The sequence below is a fragment of the Daphnia pulicaria genome, chromosome 7 (assembly GCF_021234035.1).
Source record: "Daphnia pulicaria isolate SC F1-1A chromosome 7, SC_F0-13Bv2, whole genome shotgun sequence".
Lineage (NCBI taxonomy): Eukaryota > Metazoa > Arthropoda > Branchiopoda > Diplostraca > Daphniidae > Daphnia > Daphnia pulicaria.
The window spans coordinates 15,302,430-15,322,470 of record NC_060919.1 but is presented as its reverse complement, the minus strand read 5'-3'; the positions used below and the strand labels follow the sequence as shown (position 1 = coordinate 15,322,470).

Genomic DNA, 20,041 nt, shown 5'->3' with positions numbered 1-20,041 from the left:
AATTACATTATTATTGTTCGTTAATTAAAAAACAAATTTTTATTGGTTCACTAAAGCACCAGCTCATTTGAGTCATTTCCCAATTGAAACAATCTCTGGTGAGCTCCTTTTTTTGCAGCTGTCAAACGTCTTGTTCCAATTCACCCCAGGTGGATTTGCATTTTCTTTCTATTTTGAAATTGCCTGCATGTAATAAGATATAAAACATTTGAAACAATGAACATGACTTATAATAGCATCGTTAGTGTTTGATACCAGTTTAATTTGAAAAAGCCAAAGGTTGCGGTAACATTCCAAGAGGCTTAAGACTAGCAGTTACACCAATCAAGTTCTCCAACTATTTTCTTGAAATACCCAGCACACCTTTACATTTAGTTGCCTCTACTTGACTGATACTATAATGCTGTATAGCTATCAGGCAATAAAGTCTAATTTAATTAAAGTAACGAATCATGCCAAGAAAAAATTAGAGGCAAATCGCCGTCGATGATTCCACAACACAACTTAACTGAATGGAATTAACGTGTATGAAATATGATTCTGATAGTTATAGTCAAAAATTTATTTTCGGGAAGAGTAGTTTCTGGTATAGTCAGGGTCTTAGAACGTCACAATCTCCAATCATTAATCGATACACATTGGTTATTAGAATATGATTCTTACATCAGCAGATACGCTAATCAAATCCATTTCGATAATTTGCTTTCAACGAGAAGTCATACCATGGTTAACCATGTTGAGCTGAACAAAAAAGCATTTGTTCCATTTCAGTGTTTATTTGACATAATAGTGCCATCACGTGATGGCACTTACATAACATTTCTCACGAGGTATATATTCAGCAAATAATTTGTTCGACATCTTTTACGATTTCAACTCCCACTTATTGCCTACAGATTTGTCTTGTGATTTCCTTTCAGGTCAAAATTGTGTTGCTTTAGCGACTCTATGAATCACACTTACTATGTCTTGTTCTGTTTTGTAGCAAACTCCTTGAAATTTAAAGATGATGGAGTTGGCAATTGGCTGTTGAGTGTTGAGGTCTGGAAGCATAAATACATTAGTGGGAACTGGGAAGGTTTATTAATAGAAAGTCACACATTTAGAAATAGCGATACAATTAGTCTACTTGGTTCCACTTTCAAATCTCTTAAGTGCTCAAGACTGAGATTTGAAATTCGTTCGTTGTTTCCTTCGAAAGTATTATTTTCGTAATTTTCGTACTTTCAACTATCAAATTGCCTAATTCTAAATCATGAACTGTTTCAACAAGCAAGTATAGCGCCGTACTGCACAATAATTTGTATCGCCCCCCATTTAATTGTTTTAGATCACACAGTTTAAGTTCACGTACATCATCGTTACACTTCACAGATCTAAGTCTTTCTTATTCTGGGGTTATCCCAGTAAAATTACTTTTGTAATCAACACAACGTTAAGAATTCGTTGACCGAGTCAAAACAAAGAATTTTTCTTTAGTTGACTTGGTTGTAGAAGATTAACGAATAGTGAATGATTTATCAAATTGAAAAATAAAATGAATTACTTAATAAAGAGAATGAACTCGAAAATTCGAGGATGATTGCTTCACGCTTTATAAGTAATTACCAAAACGACCATTCAAGAATATCCAAATTAAAATGACGCAGTAAGATGAAAGTCTTGTAGATTAAAATAGCTCATTGAATCATCTGAAGAAAAATCTCATAGAAAGCTATTACTCAGCAAGTTAAAATGAATGGAGGTAGAAAATCCTTGAAAGTTTCATCCTCGCCATTTGATAAATACGGCAAACGTTAGTTTACGCAATCTGCAGATGTCATTTAGACCCTTGGAATAAGTTCGGAATTTTACCGAAAGAAATGGAAAGCGACGACAGGTTGAAATGGTACAAGTACGTCCTTATTTAGGTGAAAACCTGGAAGAACCCGAACAATAGCATAACTATGAGCATAACCGTTTCAACTATCTTTCTTACCCCTGCAATCCTGTGTAGATCTATTTTTTTTCCCTTGAGAAATGTATTAGAGCAGAGCGAAATAAAAATGATTACATGCAAGTCTGGTGGGGAGAGAGGTGGGGTTTCTGCTCAAAAACATGCGGCAAAAGTCCATCCATTTTCCTGTTTATAGTCTGCGGTGCGTCGAATATTTAATGCAGCAGACATTTTGGGGTTTTCGCTTAACTCTCACTGGTGCCTCGCATCCTTAACTGTGTGGCAACACGAGCAGCAGCAGGTGCCGTCGTCGCTCAAAAAAGTGAAACTAGACGAACGAACGCAGGCCAGTCGTAAATTAGACGATGGGAAATCACGTTCGCTAATCGTCTGCTGCTCCTGCTGCTGCTTCCTCCCGCAAGCTGTGAGGCAAATGAATACATTACTCTCGGTTGCGTTTTCCCTTTCTTTGGTGTGTCGTAAAACTACTAGACGAGACAAACAGCGCAGAGCTCAGCAGCATGCTACCATTCAGGGCTTCCTTATTTAGTTAATGGGTAAAAGTTGAGTAAGAAAGAAATCGGCCGAAAATAAAAGGCTGGAAAATATGTGCAAGTCGACCACTATATAATCAGCATGTTTGCAGCTTTATTCTTCAGTCAGATTCAGTCTGCCGAGTAAACAACAACTTTGACTCCTCTCATTCGCCATGAATCGCCTTCACGTAAGTGTATGGACTATAATAAAAATTTGGCCTTTTCAAAGTTGAATGGATTCAATTATTTGTTGATATTTTTAGAGAGGAATAAGCATTGCGCTGTTGGCTTGTCTGCTTTTGCTGCAACTGTCTACCGGCTCCACCGGCCCGGTCCGTTCCAACCGGATGACTAGAGTATTAACATAACTGCTGGATAGTATAGTAGAAGTCGATATAGAAATCACGCGTGCGCTAATAATCTTCTATGCAGCTTCTATTTTTTTGCAACGGGCTACAGGCGGCAGACAAATGCAACGCATCAGTCTCGCCATTTTCCCTTTCGACTGTATGTCGTTCAGCTATCTAAAACGGCCAACCGTTTCTCTGCTGGGCAACCGGCAGCGATAACGGTAGTACACAAGAAACGATTTCAACTTCAAAACATTTTTCAAAAATGATTTTTGCGGTAATGGGTTTTTGTACGTGGGTTTATATAATGGCAGAAAAACTGCGGAGAAAGCGACTGCTGCTGTGATGGAAATCAAGTTATATGCCAGCGCTATATAAGTCCGTCGCTATCTTAGTCGTTCACTCACATTCAGTCAGAAACTAAAACAGACACCACAACCAGCACCGCACCGAGCCTTTGCAACATGAATTTTCTCAACGTAACTAGGCCTCAAATTATATTATTCATTTTATAACCATGCACTAAGATAATATTGGTCCATTTTGAATGCAGAAGAGAAATAGCGCAGTGGCTGTAGCTTGCCTGGTTTTATTTCAGCTAGGCTGCAGTTACTCCAGTCCGGTTCGTTCACCTCGTACGTCTGCTTTGAAATTACGCAACATACTGGCCAACATTCAACGAGTTCCTCGCAGCGATCAAGATTATCACCTTATTCCTAATGATGAGAATGGAGCTGATGTTGCAGTGACTCCTGGCCAATCCTTCCTACCGACGACTGCTGAGGGCGTTCCCTTAGATGAACCGGAAGCAATTGATAACACTGGCCCAATCAGAAATTATCCAGACTCACCTGATGGGTCTGACGAGACCGAGCTTCCAGCACTGCCAACAGATGTCGACAGCGGATTACGCAATTCAGATTCAGTTGAAACTGTGACGTCATCTAATGTTCAAGAGCCAATTCAGAAGCTGGAGGATCCTTCGTATTCCAAGTTTCTTCCAGAACAAGAGCTTCCGACTACATCTGAACTCTATCATTCACCAACTGCGGAAGCACCTTTTAATCCAGCGGAACTTCCGCTCACGTATCCAATTGTACGCGTCCCGGAGGGTCCATCAGCCATACCCATCACCGTTGCCGATTTGCCTCTGGAGACCATCTTACCATCCACGGCAGCACTCCCAAAGAAAGAGGAAATCAGTTCCTCATCACCGGAAGCTCCCGATCAGTCAGCAATCATTGCGCAACAAGGGAACAACGTTGGCGCTCTTCCGCTGGAGTTGGATGCCAAAACGCAAACAGCGCCGTCTTCCTTTAGCGTCGATCCGTCCAAATATCAGCCAAACAATTCGTACGACCTGATCACTACCGACAATCCAAATGAAAAGGTCAGTAACCCTTCCGGCCGTCCGATCGGATCTCGTTTGAGGGAGCTGGGCTTCCCTCCCATATCCAACACGCAAGACAATTTTGGTGTTCAAGTCAATTGGGCTGAATTCAGGTAATTCGGCTTCAATCCGTCCGTCATGTGCCCTCTTTTTTAACTATTTGGTGTCAAATTCTCTCCATTTTTATACTATTCAACTGAATTCGAATAAATAAACGGTAGATTGATAAATATACCATATACAGTATACGTGACGTTTGCCGCAAGCTTAAATTTATCTGAGTAAAAAAGTTGTGAGTTTACGTGGTTGCCGTATATGTAGGCCTAAACAAAAGTTACCGATAAGTTATATCTATCCAAACAAAGACTTCCCTCGGGCGGTTCTTAAATCAGTTCAGAACTAAATCTAGACAATTTGAGTGAATATCGTTAAATATGAGTATACTAATTGGTTGTTCCCTATTTTTCGTATGTGAACAATCATTAGACCTTCGTCTGGCTTTGTTTAATGAACGAATTGTATCAGAAGTTCGCAAGAATATATCAAAACTTCGACGTTCACTCCTGACTTTCTATCGACGCACGATTCTACAACTAGATATATATAGGATGGTTTCTATTAGTTTATATTCAAGGATGTGATACATGATAATGTTACTCTATTTAGATTAATAGGATGTCAGGCTTAGGCCTTATGATTCTTATTAATTCACTTAAGATGGTTTACATCATCATTCACTAAAATTTACATAAATAATCAAGATTAATAAGATTGTATTGGTTCTAACATTCGTGGACGACTATTCATCGGATATCATGATTATCAATTGAATACGAGAACGGGTAATTGGAAAATTACTTTAAGAAACGCATTCTTCGTAATTACATTATTATTGTTCGTTAATTAAAACACCAATTTTTAATGGTTCACTAAAGCACCAGCTCATTTGAGTCATTTCCCAATTGAAACAATCTCTGGTGAGCTCCTTTTTTGCAGCTGTGTTTACGTCTTGTTCCTATTCACCCCAGGTAGATTTGCATTTTCTTTCTATTTTGAAATTGCCTGCATGTAATAAGATATAAAACATTTGAAACAATGAACATGACTTATAATAGCATCGTAAGTGTTTGATACCAGTTTAATTTGAAAAAGCCAAAGGTTGCGGTAACATTCCAAGAGGCTTAAGACTAGCAGTTACACCAATCAAGTTCTCCAACTATTTTCTTGTAATACCCAGCACACCCATGCATTAAATTTTCTTCATTTGACTGATAGTTTAATGCCGAATAGTTAATACGTAACAGTCAACAGAACAGAGTCAAACCTAATCAGTTAAGGTCGAAGCATGCCAAGAAAAGATTGGAGGTAAATCGGGAAATTGCCGTCCATGATTCCTCAACTGTAACCAACTGCATGGAATTAACGTGTATGAAATTTGATTCTGATAGTCATCATAGTCAAAAATTATATTCGGGATGAGTAGTTTCTGGTATAGTCAGGGTCTTATAACGTCATAATCTCCAATCATCTATCGATACACATTGGTTATTAGAATATGATTCTTACATCAGCAGATACGCTAATCAAATCCGTTTCGAAAATTTGCTTTCAACGAAAAGTCATACCATGGTTAACCATGTTGAGCTGAACAAAAAAGCATTTATTCCATTTTCGTGTTTATTTGACATAGGACTAATAGTGCCATCACGTGTTGGCACTAACATAAAATTTCTCACGAGTTATATATATTCAGCAAATAATTTGGTAGACATCTTTTACGATTTCAACTCCCACTTATTGCCTATAGATTTGTCTTGTGATTTCCTTTCAGGTCAAAATGGTGTTGCTTTAGCGACTCTATGAATCACACTAATTATTATGGGGTGCGGATTGAACACTTTTTCCAAAAAAAATGTTCAAAAATCGATTACCATATTTGATCTGAAAACAAATTGATAATCGATTCAAATATTGAAACCAAGTTGAAAATAAATTCAAAAATTGAAAATGTTTTGAAATTGATTTCATAAATTGAAAATGATTTTGAAAAATGAAAATGATTTCGAAAAACTAAAATGAATTTGAAAAACTAAAATGATTTCGAAAAATGAAAACGAATTTGAAAAATGAAAATGAACTTGAAAAATGAAAATGAACTTGAATATCCATCAATTTCGGGAGTGCGATATGACACCACCCTACTCTATCCCCAGCTCTCTCCGGATGCTATAGCCACCCCGAGACAACCGACTAGCCATTGATGGCTATGTCGCTGATTCCAGCCAGCAAGGCCGTCAGCGATACTGTCAGCCCTTGCCGGGCGGTGCTGGCCACCGCTGCCGCCACAACGGCCGCCGCTAAAGTCTCTCTCGACCGCAGGCCGAGTATTACCCTACACAAAAATAGATTACACGATCCAACGTGAAAAGTTTCATGTTCCTATACGACTACTTTTATTTGAGGCCGGCCATGAAAAAAAAGCTTTTCTGTTGAAACGGACATGAGCAACATGACCATTTGGATCCTCTTCTTTGGCCTCCACCGCCATGTCCGCTGCCTCCATGATGGTAGAAAAGATAGACGTTGCGCCAATTTTTGGTGTTCAATCCGTCGCTGCAGCTGAGACAGAGCCATCCTTCCAATGAACTCTTCCTTGGAAATGGCCCAATTGTATATCACTTCCGGCGCAAGTGGACCACATGGCAAAGACGTAGAGACAATAGAGAAGTCCAGCTCCCCAATCCGCTTAGATAGCGGATAATTTCCAGCAGGGCCAGCACCAACATGAGGATCCACGTCAGCAAGACGGCGTGTCCGCCTTCTTCTTCTCGTCGGATTGAACGGCAGAGTATCGCAGCAGTACAGGACGCATAGGCCTATCCAGCGAAACGTACCAGAACACTTCTTTCCGGGCAGTTGGCAGTTAGTGGAATGACGAGAACTTCGCGAGAACGTCATACCGAGGCGTGACTGGAACTTTTCTCAGGTGAAAGCCACCCATTCGGCCGTTCCGTCTTCATCGTTGCTGGGTAGGCTGTGTGTCATTTACTGCAGGAACATGAAACTTTTCACGTTGGATCGTGTAATCTATTTTTGTGTAGAATACTCGGTCTGCGGTCGAGAGAGACTTTAGTGGCGGCCGTTGTGGCGGCAGCGGTGGCCAGCACCGCCCGGCAAGGGCTGACAGTATCGCTGACGGCCTAGCTGGCTGGAATCAGCAACATAGCCATCAATGGCTAGTCGGTTGTCTCGGGGTGGCTATAGCATCCGGAGAGAGCTGGGGATAGAGTAGGGTGGTGTCATATCGCACTCCCGAAATTGTATGGATATTCAAGTTCATTTTCATTTTTCAAGTTCATTTTCATTTTTCAAATTCGTTTTCATTTTTCGAAATCATATAAGTTTTTCAAATTCATTTTAGTTTTTCGAAATCATTTACATTTTTCAAAATCATTTTCATTTATCAAAATCATTTTCAATTTATGAATTCATTTTCAAAACGTTTTCAATTTTTGAATTTATTTTCAACTTGATTTCAATATTCAAAACGATTATCAATTTGTTTTTAAATCAAATATGGTAATCGATTTTTGAAAAGTTTTTTTGGAAAAAGTGTTCAATCCGCACCCCATAAATTATGTCTTGTTCTGTTTTGTAGCAAACTCCTTGAAATTAAAAGATGATGGAGGTGGCAATTGGCTGTTGAGTGTTGAGGTCTGGAAGCATAAATACATTAGTGGGAACTGGGAAGGTTTATTAATAGAAAGTCACACATTTAGAAATAGCGATACAATTAGTCAACTTGGTTCCACTTTCAAATCTTTTAAGCGCTTTAGACTGAGATTTGAAATTCGTTCGTTGTTTCCTTCGAAAGTATTATTTTCGTAATTTTCGTACTTTCAACAATCAAATTGCCTAATTCTAATTCATGAACTGTTTCAACAAGACAGTACAGCGCCGTACTGTTCATTAATTATTATCGTACCACGTTTAATTGTTTTTTATCAGACAGTTTAAGTTTACGTATGTCACCGTTACACTTCATAGATTCAAGACTTTCATATTCTGGGGTTATCCCAGCTTTATTAACTTTAAATCTACACTGCATTGTAAAACAACTGACGACAAATCCTTTTGTTGTCATTAACGAGTTTCAACGACCAGTGTAAATTTTATGAAATTTGAAAGTTAAATTAAATGACTTAAGAAAGAGTATAAACTCGAAAATTCGTGGATGACTGCTTCACGCTTATGAAGTAACTACCGAACGATCAACCAAGAGTCTTCAAAATAAAATGACGCTGAAAGATGAAAGAATTGAAGATTAAAAATAGCTCATTGAATCATCTGAAGAAAAATCTCATAGGAAGCTATTACTCAGCAAGTTAAAATAAATGTAGGTCGAAAATCCTTCAAAGTTTCATCCTCGTCATTTGATAAATACGGCAAACGTTAGTTTACGCAATCTGCAGATGTCAGTTAGACTCTTGGAAGAAGTTCAGAATTTTACCGAAAGAAATGGAAAGCGACGACAGGTTGAAATGGTACAAGTACGTCCTTATTTAGGTGAAAACCTGGAAGAACCCGAACAATAGCATAACTATGAGCATAACCGTTTCAACTATCTTTCTTACCCCTGCAATTCTGTGTAGATCTATTTTTTTTTCCATGAGAAATGTATTAGAGCAGAGCGAAATAAAAATGATTACATGCAAGTCTTGGAGCCAAGTGCAACAAGACTATTTTTTTAGCAAGAGGGACCTGCCGCCACACCGGTACCTCCTCGTTTAGATAAACTACAATGGCTATCCGTACACAGATTTGCCTCTGGCAGTTCATAAATCAGTAGAACTAAATCTAGACAATTTTATTGATCGTTTTAAAATGAATACGAATTGATCACTCCTTAATTTTCTTAGGTGAACAATCATAACACCTCCGTCTGGCATTGTTTAACGAACGAATTTTATCGCACGCTCGCAATTATAAATCTAAATTTTCCGAGTTATCTTTCTACCTTTTCGTCGAAGTAGTGTTGTAACTAATAACAGCTAAAAGGGGTTGGTGTTTTATTACGATACATGAAGTGTTTCTACCCCCAGTTATCTTCGGCACTCAATGATAGAGAAAATTTTCCGTCTTTGTCATTTAAGTACGCATTAGCTGGTGGATGAAAATTAATCACGATTCATAAGGATGGTAATGGTGGCAACAATAGTAGACGACAAACCATCGGATTAAATGTCTATCAATTGAATCCGAGTACGAAAAAATTGTATATTATATTAAGTGCCGCATTCTTCACACTTTCATTATTATTGTTCGTTAATCAAAACACGAATTTCATTAATTCACTAAAGCACCAGCTCATTTTAGTCGTTTCCCAATTGAAATAATCTCAGGTGAGCTAATTTTTCGAAGGTGGTGTTACGTTTTGTTCCAATCCCCCCCCATGTAGATTTTGAATTTTCTTTCTATTTCGAAGTTCACGATGGATTGATTGACTAGAGTTCCATCACTCCGGGTACGTTATCAAACGTTTGAAACAAAGAACTTGACTTATAATAGCATCGTGAGTGTTTGAACCCGTTTTATTATGGTTCCAACATACGTGGACGACAAATCATCGGATTTCATGATTAGCAATTGAATACGAGAACGGGTAATTGGTAAATTACTATAAGAAACGCATTCTTCGTAATTACATTATTATGGTTCGTTAATTAAAACACCCATTTTTATTGGTTCACTAAAGCACCAGCTCATTTGAGTCATTTCCCAATTGAAACAATCTCTGGTGAGCTCCTTTTTTGCAGCTGTGTTTACGTCTTGTTCCAATTCACCCCAGGTGGATTTGCATTTTCTTTCTATTTTGAAATTGCCTGCATGTAATAAGATATAAATATATTATTAATAAATAAGATATAAGAAATAATGAACTTGACTTATAATAGCATCGTGAGTGTTTGAACCCGTTTCATTTGAAAAGCCAAAGGTTGCGGTAACAATCCAAGAGGCTTAAAACTAGCAGTTACACCAATGAAGTTCTCCAACTATTTTCTTGAAATACCCAGCACACCTCTACAATTATTTTTCTTTATTTGACTGATACTTTATTACTATATAGTTAACACTTTACAGGCAACAGAGTCAAACATAATCAGTTAAGGACGAAGTAGTCAAGCCCCATGCCAAGAAAAGACTAGAGGCAAATCGCCGTCAATGATTCCACAACTTAAATCAACTGCATGGAATTAACGTGAATGAAATTTGATTCTGATAATCTTAGTCAAAAATTTATATTCGGGATGAGTAGTTTCTGGTATAGTCAGGATCTTAAAATGTCAGAATCTCCAATCATCTATCGATACACATTGGTTATTAGAATATGATTCTTACATCAGCAGATACGCTAATCAAATCCGTTTCGAAAATTTTGCTTTCAACGAGAAGTCATACCATGGTTAACCATGTTGAGCTGTACAAAAAAGCATTTGTTCCATTTTCGTTTTTATTTGACATAGGCCTAATAGTGCCATCACGTGATGGCACTAACATAACATTTCTCACGAGTTATAAATATTCAGCAAATAATTTGGTAGACATCTTTCACGATTTCAACTCCCACTTGTTGCCTATAGATTTGTCTTGTGATTTCCTTTCAGGTCAAAATTGTGTTGCTTTAGCGACTCTATGAATCACACTAATTATGTCTTGTTCTGTTTGGTAGCAAACTCCTTGAAATTTAAAGATGATGGAGGTGGCAATTGGCTGTTGAGTGTTGAGGTCTGGAAGCATAAATACATTAGTGGGAACTGGGAAGGCTTATTAATAGAAAGTCACACATTTAGAAATAGCGATACAATTAGTCTACTTGGTTCCACTTTCAAATCTCTTAAGAGCTCAAGACTGAGATTTGAAATTCGTTCGTTGTTTCCTTCGAAAGTATTATTTTCTTAATTTTTCCACTTTCAACAATCAAATTGCCTAATTCTAACTCATGAATTGTTTCAAAAAGTTAGTATAGCGCCGTACTGCACGTTAATTATTCTCGTACGACATTTAATTGTATTGGATCGGACAGGTGAAGTTCACGTTAGTCACCGTTACACTTAAGAGATCTAAGACTTTGTTATTCTGGGATTATACCAGTATCATTAACTCGAAATCAACACCTGCAACCTATTGAAAACTTAAATTAGAATCCCAATCAGTCGGCGCTATTCGATTCCCGCTGGGAAAAGAATTTTGATCTGATTCTTCGGTTAAGTTAAGGGTGTTTGATTGTCTAAAATTAAATAATATGAATCAATTAATAAAGTATACGATCTCGAAAATTCGTGCGTGACTATTGGACGCTTAATATTAATTTACCGAGCGACCTTTTAAGTATTTCTAAAGTAATATGACGCAGTATGATGAAAGTCTTGTAGATTAAAATAGCTCATTGTATCATCTAAAGAAAAATCTCATAGAAAGCTATTACTCAGCAAGTTAAAATAAATGTAGGTCGAAAATCCTTCAAAGTTTCATCCTCGTCATTTGATAAATACGGCAAACGTTAGGTTACGCAATCTGCAGATGTCATTTAGACCCTTGGAAGAAGTCAGAATTTACCAAAAGAAATGGAAAGCGACGACAGGTTGAAATGGTACAAGTACGTCCTTATTTAGGTGAAAACCTGGAAGAACCCGAACAATAGCATAACTATGAGCATAACCGTTTCAACTATCTTTCTTACCCCTGCAATCCTGTGTAGATCTATTTTTTTTCCTCGAGAAATGTATTAGAGCAGAGCGAAATAAAAATGATTACATGCAAGTCTGGTGGGGAGAGAGGTGGGGTTTCTGCTCAAAAACATGCGGCAAAAGTCCATCCATTTTCCCCGCCATTTTCCTGTTTATAGTCTGCGGTGCGTCGAATATTTAATGCAGCAGACATTTTGGGGTTTTCGCTTAACTCTCACTGGTGCCTCGCATCCTTAACTGTGTGGCAACACGAGCAGCAGCAGGTGCCGTCGTCGCTCAAAAAAGTGAAACTAGACGAACGAACGCAGGCCAGTCGTAAATTAGACGATGGGAAATCACGTTCGCTAATCGTCTGCTGCTCCTGCTGCTGCTTCCTCCCGCAAGCTGTGAGGCAAATGAATACATTACTCTCGGTTGCGTTTTCCCTTTCTTTGGTGTGTCGTAAAACTACTAGACGAGACAAACAGCGCAGAGCTCAGCAGCATGCTACCATTCAGGGCTTCCTTATTTAGTTAATGGGTAAAAGTTGAGTAAGAAAGAAATCGGCCGAAAATAAAAGGCTGGAAAATATGTGCAAGTCGACCACTATATAATCAGCATGTTTGCAGCTTTATTCTTCAGTCAGATTCAGTCTGCCGAGTAAACAACAACTTTGACTCCTCTCATTCGCCATGAATCGCCTTCATGTAAGTGTATGGACTATATAATTAAAATTTGGCCTTTGTAAAGTTGAACGGATTCCATTATTTGTTGATATTTTTAGAGAGGAAGCATTGCGCTGTTGGCTTGTCTGCTTTTGCTACAACTGTCTACCGGCTCCGCCAGCCCGGTCCGTTCTAACCGGATGACTAGAGTATTGCCTCGCAGCTTCGGTAACATCCAGCGAGTCACCCGCAACGACGCCAATGTGGCAGAGAAATACTTGCAGACTAGAATTGCGGATCCCGTAGCGACTACCCTGGAACCTTTAGCGCCAACCACCGAAGGCTTCTCACCTGTATTCGATCAGGAAACTTTGCATTTGTCAACTAAAATTCAAGATGACATTAGCCCAGCCGTTTTGCCGGAAGCCGACCTGATCGATGAGCCAGCTGTATTGTTATCAGTATTTGACGTCGACCATTCCAGTGTCGTAGATGATACTCCACTTTTGATTGACTTTCAGGATGTCGTCGAGTCTGTTCCAGTAGTCGAAGAAGAAATAGCGTCGGAAGTCGAAAAGCATTCTGACGATCATTTCCCGGTCGAAGAAGTGCCAGCGATTGCGCCGCAAGTGGAAGATAGCCCTGTCGATCTTAGAATAGTAGCAGAAGAGCCTGTGATTGTAGCTATCCCAACAGCAGCACCCCAAGTCCCTGCTTTTGTACATTCTGAACCAGTGGATGTTCCTCTAGTTGATGCACCGGTATCCGTAATTCCAACTGTTTCGCCAGCTGTTCCGATTTTTATCGCTTCTGTGTTGCCATTGGAACCTGTCGAGTCGCCGGAAGCGGTTCTAGAGAAAGTGGAGAGTGAAGCTCCGGTTTATTCGCCGCTAAATTTGCCCGTGCTGGACCCTCTTCCCCCGGCTTCGTATCCATCCAGCAATCCTGTCAGATCAGAGTTGAGTTCCCATTTCCCCAATCGTCCGTTCGGAATCCTGCCGAAAGCGAGGGAGCTAGGCTTCCCACCAGTTTCCAACACGCGTGAAAATGTCCTTCGTGAAATCAACTGGAACGCCAAAGTCGGTCGAGCTTATCGTTCAAGCTGATTTAATTCTATTCAATCTTTCATTTTTTAAAATTTCGCTTCAAATATTTTTTCGTCAACGGCCAATACATTTACAAGTTTTTCTTTTCGTATTGCGTTCAGATATCAGATAATTGATTTCACTAAGAATTTACAGCTGCTGGAGCAACTCAATGTTATTTTATTTTTATTGGTCTATATCCCCAGCACAGAATAACAGCAACAAATCAAATCTTTTTAAAATGCACCCAGACATACCACCTAAAGGGAATTCTCGACGATTGGAAGCATGTTGCTCTTAACCACGATTGCAAAGGGATAATCATTTGGGAATTTCTAACAGGTACTTTGTGGCATACATTTGATGTCGTTGGGAATGTGCATTATACGTTTGGCCCAGTCTATTAATAGGCGACGACTTTGTGGATGATAACATCTCCGTCAATGGACACCGAGTCGACCATATCGGCCGCAATGCGATGATTGTACGTGGCGATGACGGATCCATTAACCGAAACTTCAAAGTAAGACGGTTGACGTCTGATGGCGAGCACGAAAGTATTTCCAGGTAATAGATTCCTAGGGACCGCAACCCGTTGTTCCGACCCCCAGCTGCCAATGAAGGAATTCATGACGATGGTGCGCTGCCCACCTTCGTAACGAGGGTTGAAGTGGAAAACCATAGTGGGATGAGGATAGGACTGACATCCCTGCTGCAAGTTAATGTGGAACCTTGGGAGAAAAAAAACAAACATCAGTTTAACTTCTCTTAATATAAGTTTGAATAATCACGATTATGTAGTATATTACCTGTTGGGATGCGGCTTAACTTGTCCGTGGACTTGAATTTCATTTCCCACTGATAGAGGTCCATTAATCAACGACGCAAATGGAAGCGGCTGGAAATGTCGACATGGAAATAAAGGTATAAAGAGATAATTAAACTGATGATCTATATAACTTCATTTGCTAAGTTACTATTACCGGGTATGCCACGTTGAGGCGGTTACTCGATGGAAATGTCGGGAAAGTATTTGCTGATCGGAATTCAATCATGCTAACTTGAACATCTCCAGTGATTTGAAGAGTGTTAGCCTCGGAATACGAAACTCGGTGGATGTACTCACAGTGGTGATTACCATCAACGGTAATCTAGACGTGAATCAATCAAACGAAAATTATTATCACAGATGATTTATTCCGAAGAATATACGAAACGTGACACACCGAAAAAAAAAAAGCCCATTGCAAGACGGACATACATGTAGCAATCAGCTGGTGGACGACGTTATTTGGACAGTGACTCACCAGATAAGAGGACGGACTAGTGAAAATTTCAATTTTGAAAGGCTGAAGGCGTTTGAAAGGAAACTTGTGTGTCGTTGTTCCCTCTTCGACACCCCATTCCTTGTTGAGTTTACTATTGCGGATGACCCAGCTTGTGTCAAAATGTGAGGTCAGTTGAAATGCAATATCTCCAAGTTCCCGTTGCTGCCCACAAACCAAGCTCACACAAAACCTGGACAAATGACAGACATAGTAAGCACAAACGGCGATAAACAAAGCAGCAACATTTTTTGAAAAAATAAGGTAAATCCAAGATAAAAAAAGTATTTAGAGCATATAGCTACGAAGCAAAGATAACCGTGGTGAATGTAAATGAAAGCTAAAGCGGCAGGAGATTGACTCGACATGTGGATGTTATCTGAAAAGAAAGCGAACCGAAAATCGATCCGGCAAACATCTTATTTCCATAAAAAAGTGCCTATTCTTGGCAAAGGGCAACGTGGATCGTTCTTCCGGCCCCCAGGATGAAGACGGGAAATTAGTATTACGCACAGTCTGACCTTGGTCGAAACGGGCATCGAAATGGAAGACGCATTGCATATTTCCCTGATGTAACAAGTTGATGGCAAACCTAATTTTATGAAGCAGGAGGGGAATAAGGCATGTAGGTTTTATATGAATAAAAAATCTACATTTAGTATTCTATCACTAAAATTACACAAATGAGCTAACTAAAGAAATGCATAGAACCGATTCAAAGTTGGATGCCACACAGTCATACTGTCTTACCTGTTGCTGTTGTAAGTGGGTTGACCATGAATAACAATAAGATTCCCTTGCTGCAAATGACCTCCAGGTAAGCTCATCACACATGGAATAACCTATAATATTGCAAAAAAAATCTTCATTATTTTAAACTGAAAAACATTGCAATCTTATATCATACCGGATTATTAATAGTTGTGTTCATCTTCAAAAGGTTTCGATACTCTCACACAAATGGGATAAGATCTGGCTTTCAACTAAAAGAGCTCAGATGTATTACAGGTTATTATAGCTACAAGCACATTTGTTATCAGTAAACTTTTGCTTTGGAGCCCTTGTGTCATTCACTAATAAAGTCACTGATAAGGTGACGAACCTTATCATTCATTAGAATTCTTTCACCGACGATTGTTTAGATTTGCGTAACTGGAAATCTAAACGTTAGTGAATAACTTAGCATTTCAATGAAGCCATATTACCATAAAGGAAATTAATATATTGTGTTATTAATAACGAAATTGAAACTAAATTTATCCTATTCTGTTCGTTGTTTACAATTGTTGTTTACGTAATTCTCGCCATCTAGTGTTAAGAAAAACAGAATCTCTGACTGCCATCTGGCGATAGAAGATACGTTTCGATCTCGGCTGAAAAGTTAACGTGGCTATAATTTTTTTCCCTTCAATTTACATTTATGTGTGTAAGTACTTACAATGAAATGAAATAATGTTTATCTTATGAGCTCTATTTTTAGACTCAAAATTGTGAGAACTTATTTATTTGACTTGTTTATTTTACAGTTATTACCGACACATCACACATTTTACAACTCACTGAGTATTCAGGGACGCGCAAAATTTCTCCATCTCGTCGTTTAAGTCCAATTTTATGATAGCAAATTGACGAAAGCTGTTGTTAGCAATCACGAGCATCATGCATAATGATTACTTGCACAAGTATATACCATCACCGTATGAGAATTTTATTCGGGGAATAATCTGTCTAGTGTTTAATAAAGTTAGGTTTACGCATCAAGCGACATCAACGGGATTGCTTATTATTCTGGTTATTTATCCAGTTCATTATCAAGGTTAATCATTCACTTATACTTTCAGCCCAGGAGAAAGTGAAGACGCGAAAGCTAAAAGAATGTGACATCGATTTCCTTTACGATTCTTTCTTCGATACACTTGTTGGCCCTAACCGTACATGTAAAGAAGAAAAGAGCAAAGGAAGTTGTTTCAATTCTTGAAGATTAAAATACCTTGAAATAACTATGATACCAATTCAGATAATAAATAATTAGTCGAGTGTAATCGTGATGGGGAAGTGAGAGCGATTGCGACTACGATAAACGTCAATTATAAATTAACAATGAAAAATGAATAATTAAATTAGATACATCACAACATGCACTTGAATGTTCATTTAATAAAATTCGGGTTATATCTAAGCTAGTGCAAATTTATCTATACGATCAGAAAATTGTGTCTGTCTGGTAGCCTTGTCTGGCTCACTTATAGCTTCTCCCACTCCCACAGCTAAATGATGCGATATGCGCTGCGGACAGTATGCGGACGAATAATCGTCGTTAATGTTTATGAACACCATTACTTAATGTGTGTTGCACCGCCTAGATGATCAGATTCCGATTCATTTAAAAGAACACCATCCGCATGATATCCAAGCTCAGTATTCGTACTATTCGATAAGAAAAAATAACGATCCTAAAACTTTTTAGTACATGAAACTGGAGAGTTGTCGAATGTTTCGTAGATTGTACTGATTGTTATCATTTCAGATATAAACATTCATATTTTTTACTTTTAAATGGGCGAGTCACTAATGCCCGATTTCAACATATCTTTAATTTATATAAATAAATATATACCATTTCATAGTTCATTGGCCCCACAACGCACTCTTTTAAATGAAATCAATCTGCCTTACAATCATATCGTCATGGCCAACCCTCTGTGCGTGATTCCTTTCTGCTGAGCGCTAATTAGAACCAACGGTGATAATCACTTTCGCAATTATTTCATAAACACACTGCTCCATCCCAAATGCGATGTGCTCATTGACTTGAACATCAAAATGTGATTACAATTTAACAGTAGAAGCACAAACACCGTTCAGATTGACTGGATTTAGAATTAGTTTTCGATTAAATTTTTAAACTACCCTCGGGCCGATTACAGGTCTTTGTTACTCCCTAGGAAGAATGCATCTTCCTGATCCATAGCACAACTCTAGTTTTTATATTCCCCCTTAAATATTTCAATGTGAATCAAAAATTGAAATAACGAACTTTACTGATTGGCGTATGATGTGTAGTGATTAGAATTATTCAGTCTGTTGAAGTTGTGTCGCTCATAGTAAAAAACGTTACAACCATTGCTAAGACATCATCTATTTCTTGAGGTAGAGAGAGAATTATTTTCTGAAACACTATCAGACAATTAGAGGTGCCGGTGGCCCCACAGATTTAACCATATTTTAGTTACGATTTAGTACATCTCCTAAATATGGGTATTCTGTTAAGGCTGCTGGTGAAACGATTAATTAACAATGTTGTTTTCCCTGCTTGAAAACACCGTTTAATTCTAGCGTTGATTCACATCTACCGAAGAACTAACATCGAAGACAACTTATAGTTAATAGCGTCAAGATTGTGAGTTATCAATATTGCTCATTAATTTGAGACGTATGCGGCGACAGCATTAATCTGACCGTAAAGTTGCTAATGCATTAACAAAGTTACCCGCAGGTTAATTAATGTTCGTTTCATGGAACGTTCGTGAAGATAACTGATATTGGTGAAACTAGTACATTTATTTGAATTCCGGCCGTGCTGCTGTGACCACATGCCGTTAAAACTCTCGCCCCCTTCATTTCTTTTTGGGACGCTTACTTTATAAATGAAAACCTTTATGCCGATTACTTACACTTTTCAATCCTAGAAATACAGTTGTCGTAGTGTGAATGACAAGTAAATTCACAATTATATAAAATTCTTGTCGAATTGACTCTTCTTCCTTTATTTGGCTCCCCAATAACCCTGAAACGACCATCCAGGCATCCAGCGAAATTTACCGGAGCATCTAAGCCTGTCTTGCGGACTATGGTGTATTCTATCGTAATCAGCTGTCACCGAAACATAGACGATCTCATGAACTTGAAGCTAGAATGAATTATTTACAATGGGAAATTTTATGTGAGTTTTGTTTCTCCATTCATTACGACCGATATGATCGGCGCTCTACATTATTGTGTTTACATATTTGCTAGTTACGCTAATTTATTGGTCGGATCGTTCGCCATTCTGTTTCACCGTGACTAGATCTTTAAATTCTGGGTTGACACCAGTACATATTAAGGTTAACCCCAAATCTGGCATTAATCAAATCTCGACATTGCGTCCCGGTTCTTGAACTTAATGTCCAATTAAATCACCAATATTGGGCAGTACAATATTAGAGAAATATAATTGGGTCGGATTTCAGATGGCAGATAGGGTATGATTAGAACGAAATATCAAGTGATTTACCGAAAAATTTCATAGCATTGTCGTTGGTCAAATGATATTATTTCTAATCATCTCTTCACCTACCAACAATGTTCATATGGTTAACGCTGATAGTGCGTCGATAAATACTTAAACTGCAAAGTGTCGTTCACAGTTTATAATATAATATAAAAGGCGAGGTGCCAGTGAATTACCTAGATAGAACCGCAATGAGCTGGCCGAAGCGTAACAGAATAACTATTTGCCTGTCGGACCCTGCGGCTATTGCTCAGTCGTCACTGCTCTTCCCTCGAACGCAATAGAAACGCAAGATGTTTTATTTTTGTTTTTTTCTTCAATTCAACGTTTAGACTGTTTTCACGTTATCCGTTAAGGACACAGCGAAAATTTGGGTTCGATTGGATAAATAAAAGACTCACTCGCTAATTGTACGTATATTGTTTTACTTATTGAATGAACTCCCCGACCTAATATTTTTCGACTATACGTCACGCCCGTTCATATTGAATTACCTGTTCAGACTTCTAAATAAGTTTCGAGCGGAATTCAACAAAAACACAATAAAAGTGCAAACAGAAATTTTTTTTATGTCAAAACGAAAGAGAACTTTAATTTTCTTAACATTTTAATGGGTAACATAACTTAGTTGCAGTGTTTGACCTAACTTGTTGACAGCTGTACTGATTCGTTCCGAATGATCTTTCATCATTCTATTTCAGTGATTAAAATACTTCATATTCTGACGGGTTATCAGTATCACACAGGTGAATTT

General features: G+C 38.4%; 3 protein-coding genes across 8 annotated transcripts; 2 read left to right on the top strand and 1 right to left on the bottom strand.

Moving 5' to 3' along the window:
- The first annotated feature begins 1,698 nt into the window (after positions 1-1,698).
- On the top strand, positions 1,699-4,444 carry LOC124348380. Of its 3 annotated transcripts, none has more exons than XM_046798579.1 (4): positions 1,699-2,660; positions 2,736-3,043; positions 3,137-3,301; positions 3,376-4,444. In XM_046798579.1, the coding sequence occupies exons 3-4, from the start codon at positions 3,287-3,289 to the stop codon at positions 4,327-4,329; spliced, it is 969 nt and encodes a 322-aa protein (XP_046654535.1). In that variant the 5' UTR covers positions 1,699-2,660; positions 2,736-3,043; positions 3,137-3,286; the 3' UTR covers positions 4,330-4,444. The 3 variants fall into 3 exon arrangements, with proteins under 3 accessions (XP_046654535.1, XP_046654536.1, XP_046654537.1); XM_046798580.1 differs by having other exon boundaries at positions 1,699-2,666; XM_046798581.1 differs by lacking the exons at positions 1,699-2,660; positions 2,736-3,043 and having other exon boundaries at positions 3,081-3,301.
- Positions 4,445-12,537: 8,093 nt separating this feature from the next.
- On the top strand, positions 12,538-13,797 carry LOC124351100 (calphotin-like). Of its 3 annotated transcripts, XM_046801864.1 has the most exons (3): positions 12,559-12,652; positions 12,724-13,065; positions 13,126-13,797. In XM_046801864.1, exons 1-3 carry the CDS (start codon positions 12,632-12,634, stop codon positions 13,708-13,710), a joined length of 948 nt encoding a protein of 315 aa, XP_046657820.1. In that variant the 5' UTR covers positions 12,559-12,631; the 3' UTR covers positions 13,711-13,797. The 3 variants fall into 3 exon arrangements, with proteins under 3 accessions (XP_046657819.1, XP_046657820.1, XP_046657818.1); XM_046801863.1 differs by having other exon boundaries at positions 12,538-12,646; positions 12,724-13,797; XM_046801862.1 differs by having other exon boundaries at positions 12,724-13,797.
- A 61-nt stretch (positions 13,798-13,858) lies between these two features.
- Positions 13,859-16,301, bottom strand: LOC124351101 (galectin-4-like). Of its 2 annotated transcripts, none has more exons than XM_046801865.1 (6): positions 15,922-16,301; positions 15,765-15,856; positions 14,997-15,207; positions 14,673-14,840; positions 14,499-14,587; positions 13,859-14,420 (listed from the first exon to the last, which is right to left on the bottom strand). In XM_046801865.1, the coding sequence occupies exons 1-6, from the start codon at positions 15,943-15,945 to the stop codon at positions 14,093-14,095; spliced, it is 912 nt and encodes a 303-aa protein (XP_046657821.1). In that variant the 5' UTR covers positions 15,946-16,301; the 3' UTR covers positions 13,859-14,092. The 2 variants fall into 2 exon arrangements, with proteins under 2 accessions (XP_046657821.1, XP_046657822.1); XM_046801866.1 differs by lacking the exon at positions 14,997-15,207 and adding an exon at positions 15,411-15,606 and having other exon boundaries at positions 15,922-16,294.
- Positions 16,302-20,041: the final 3,740 nt, after the last annotated feature.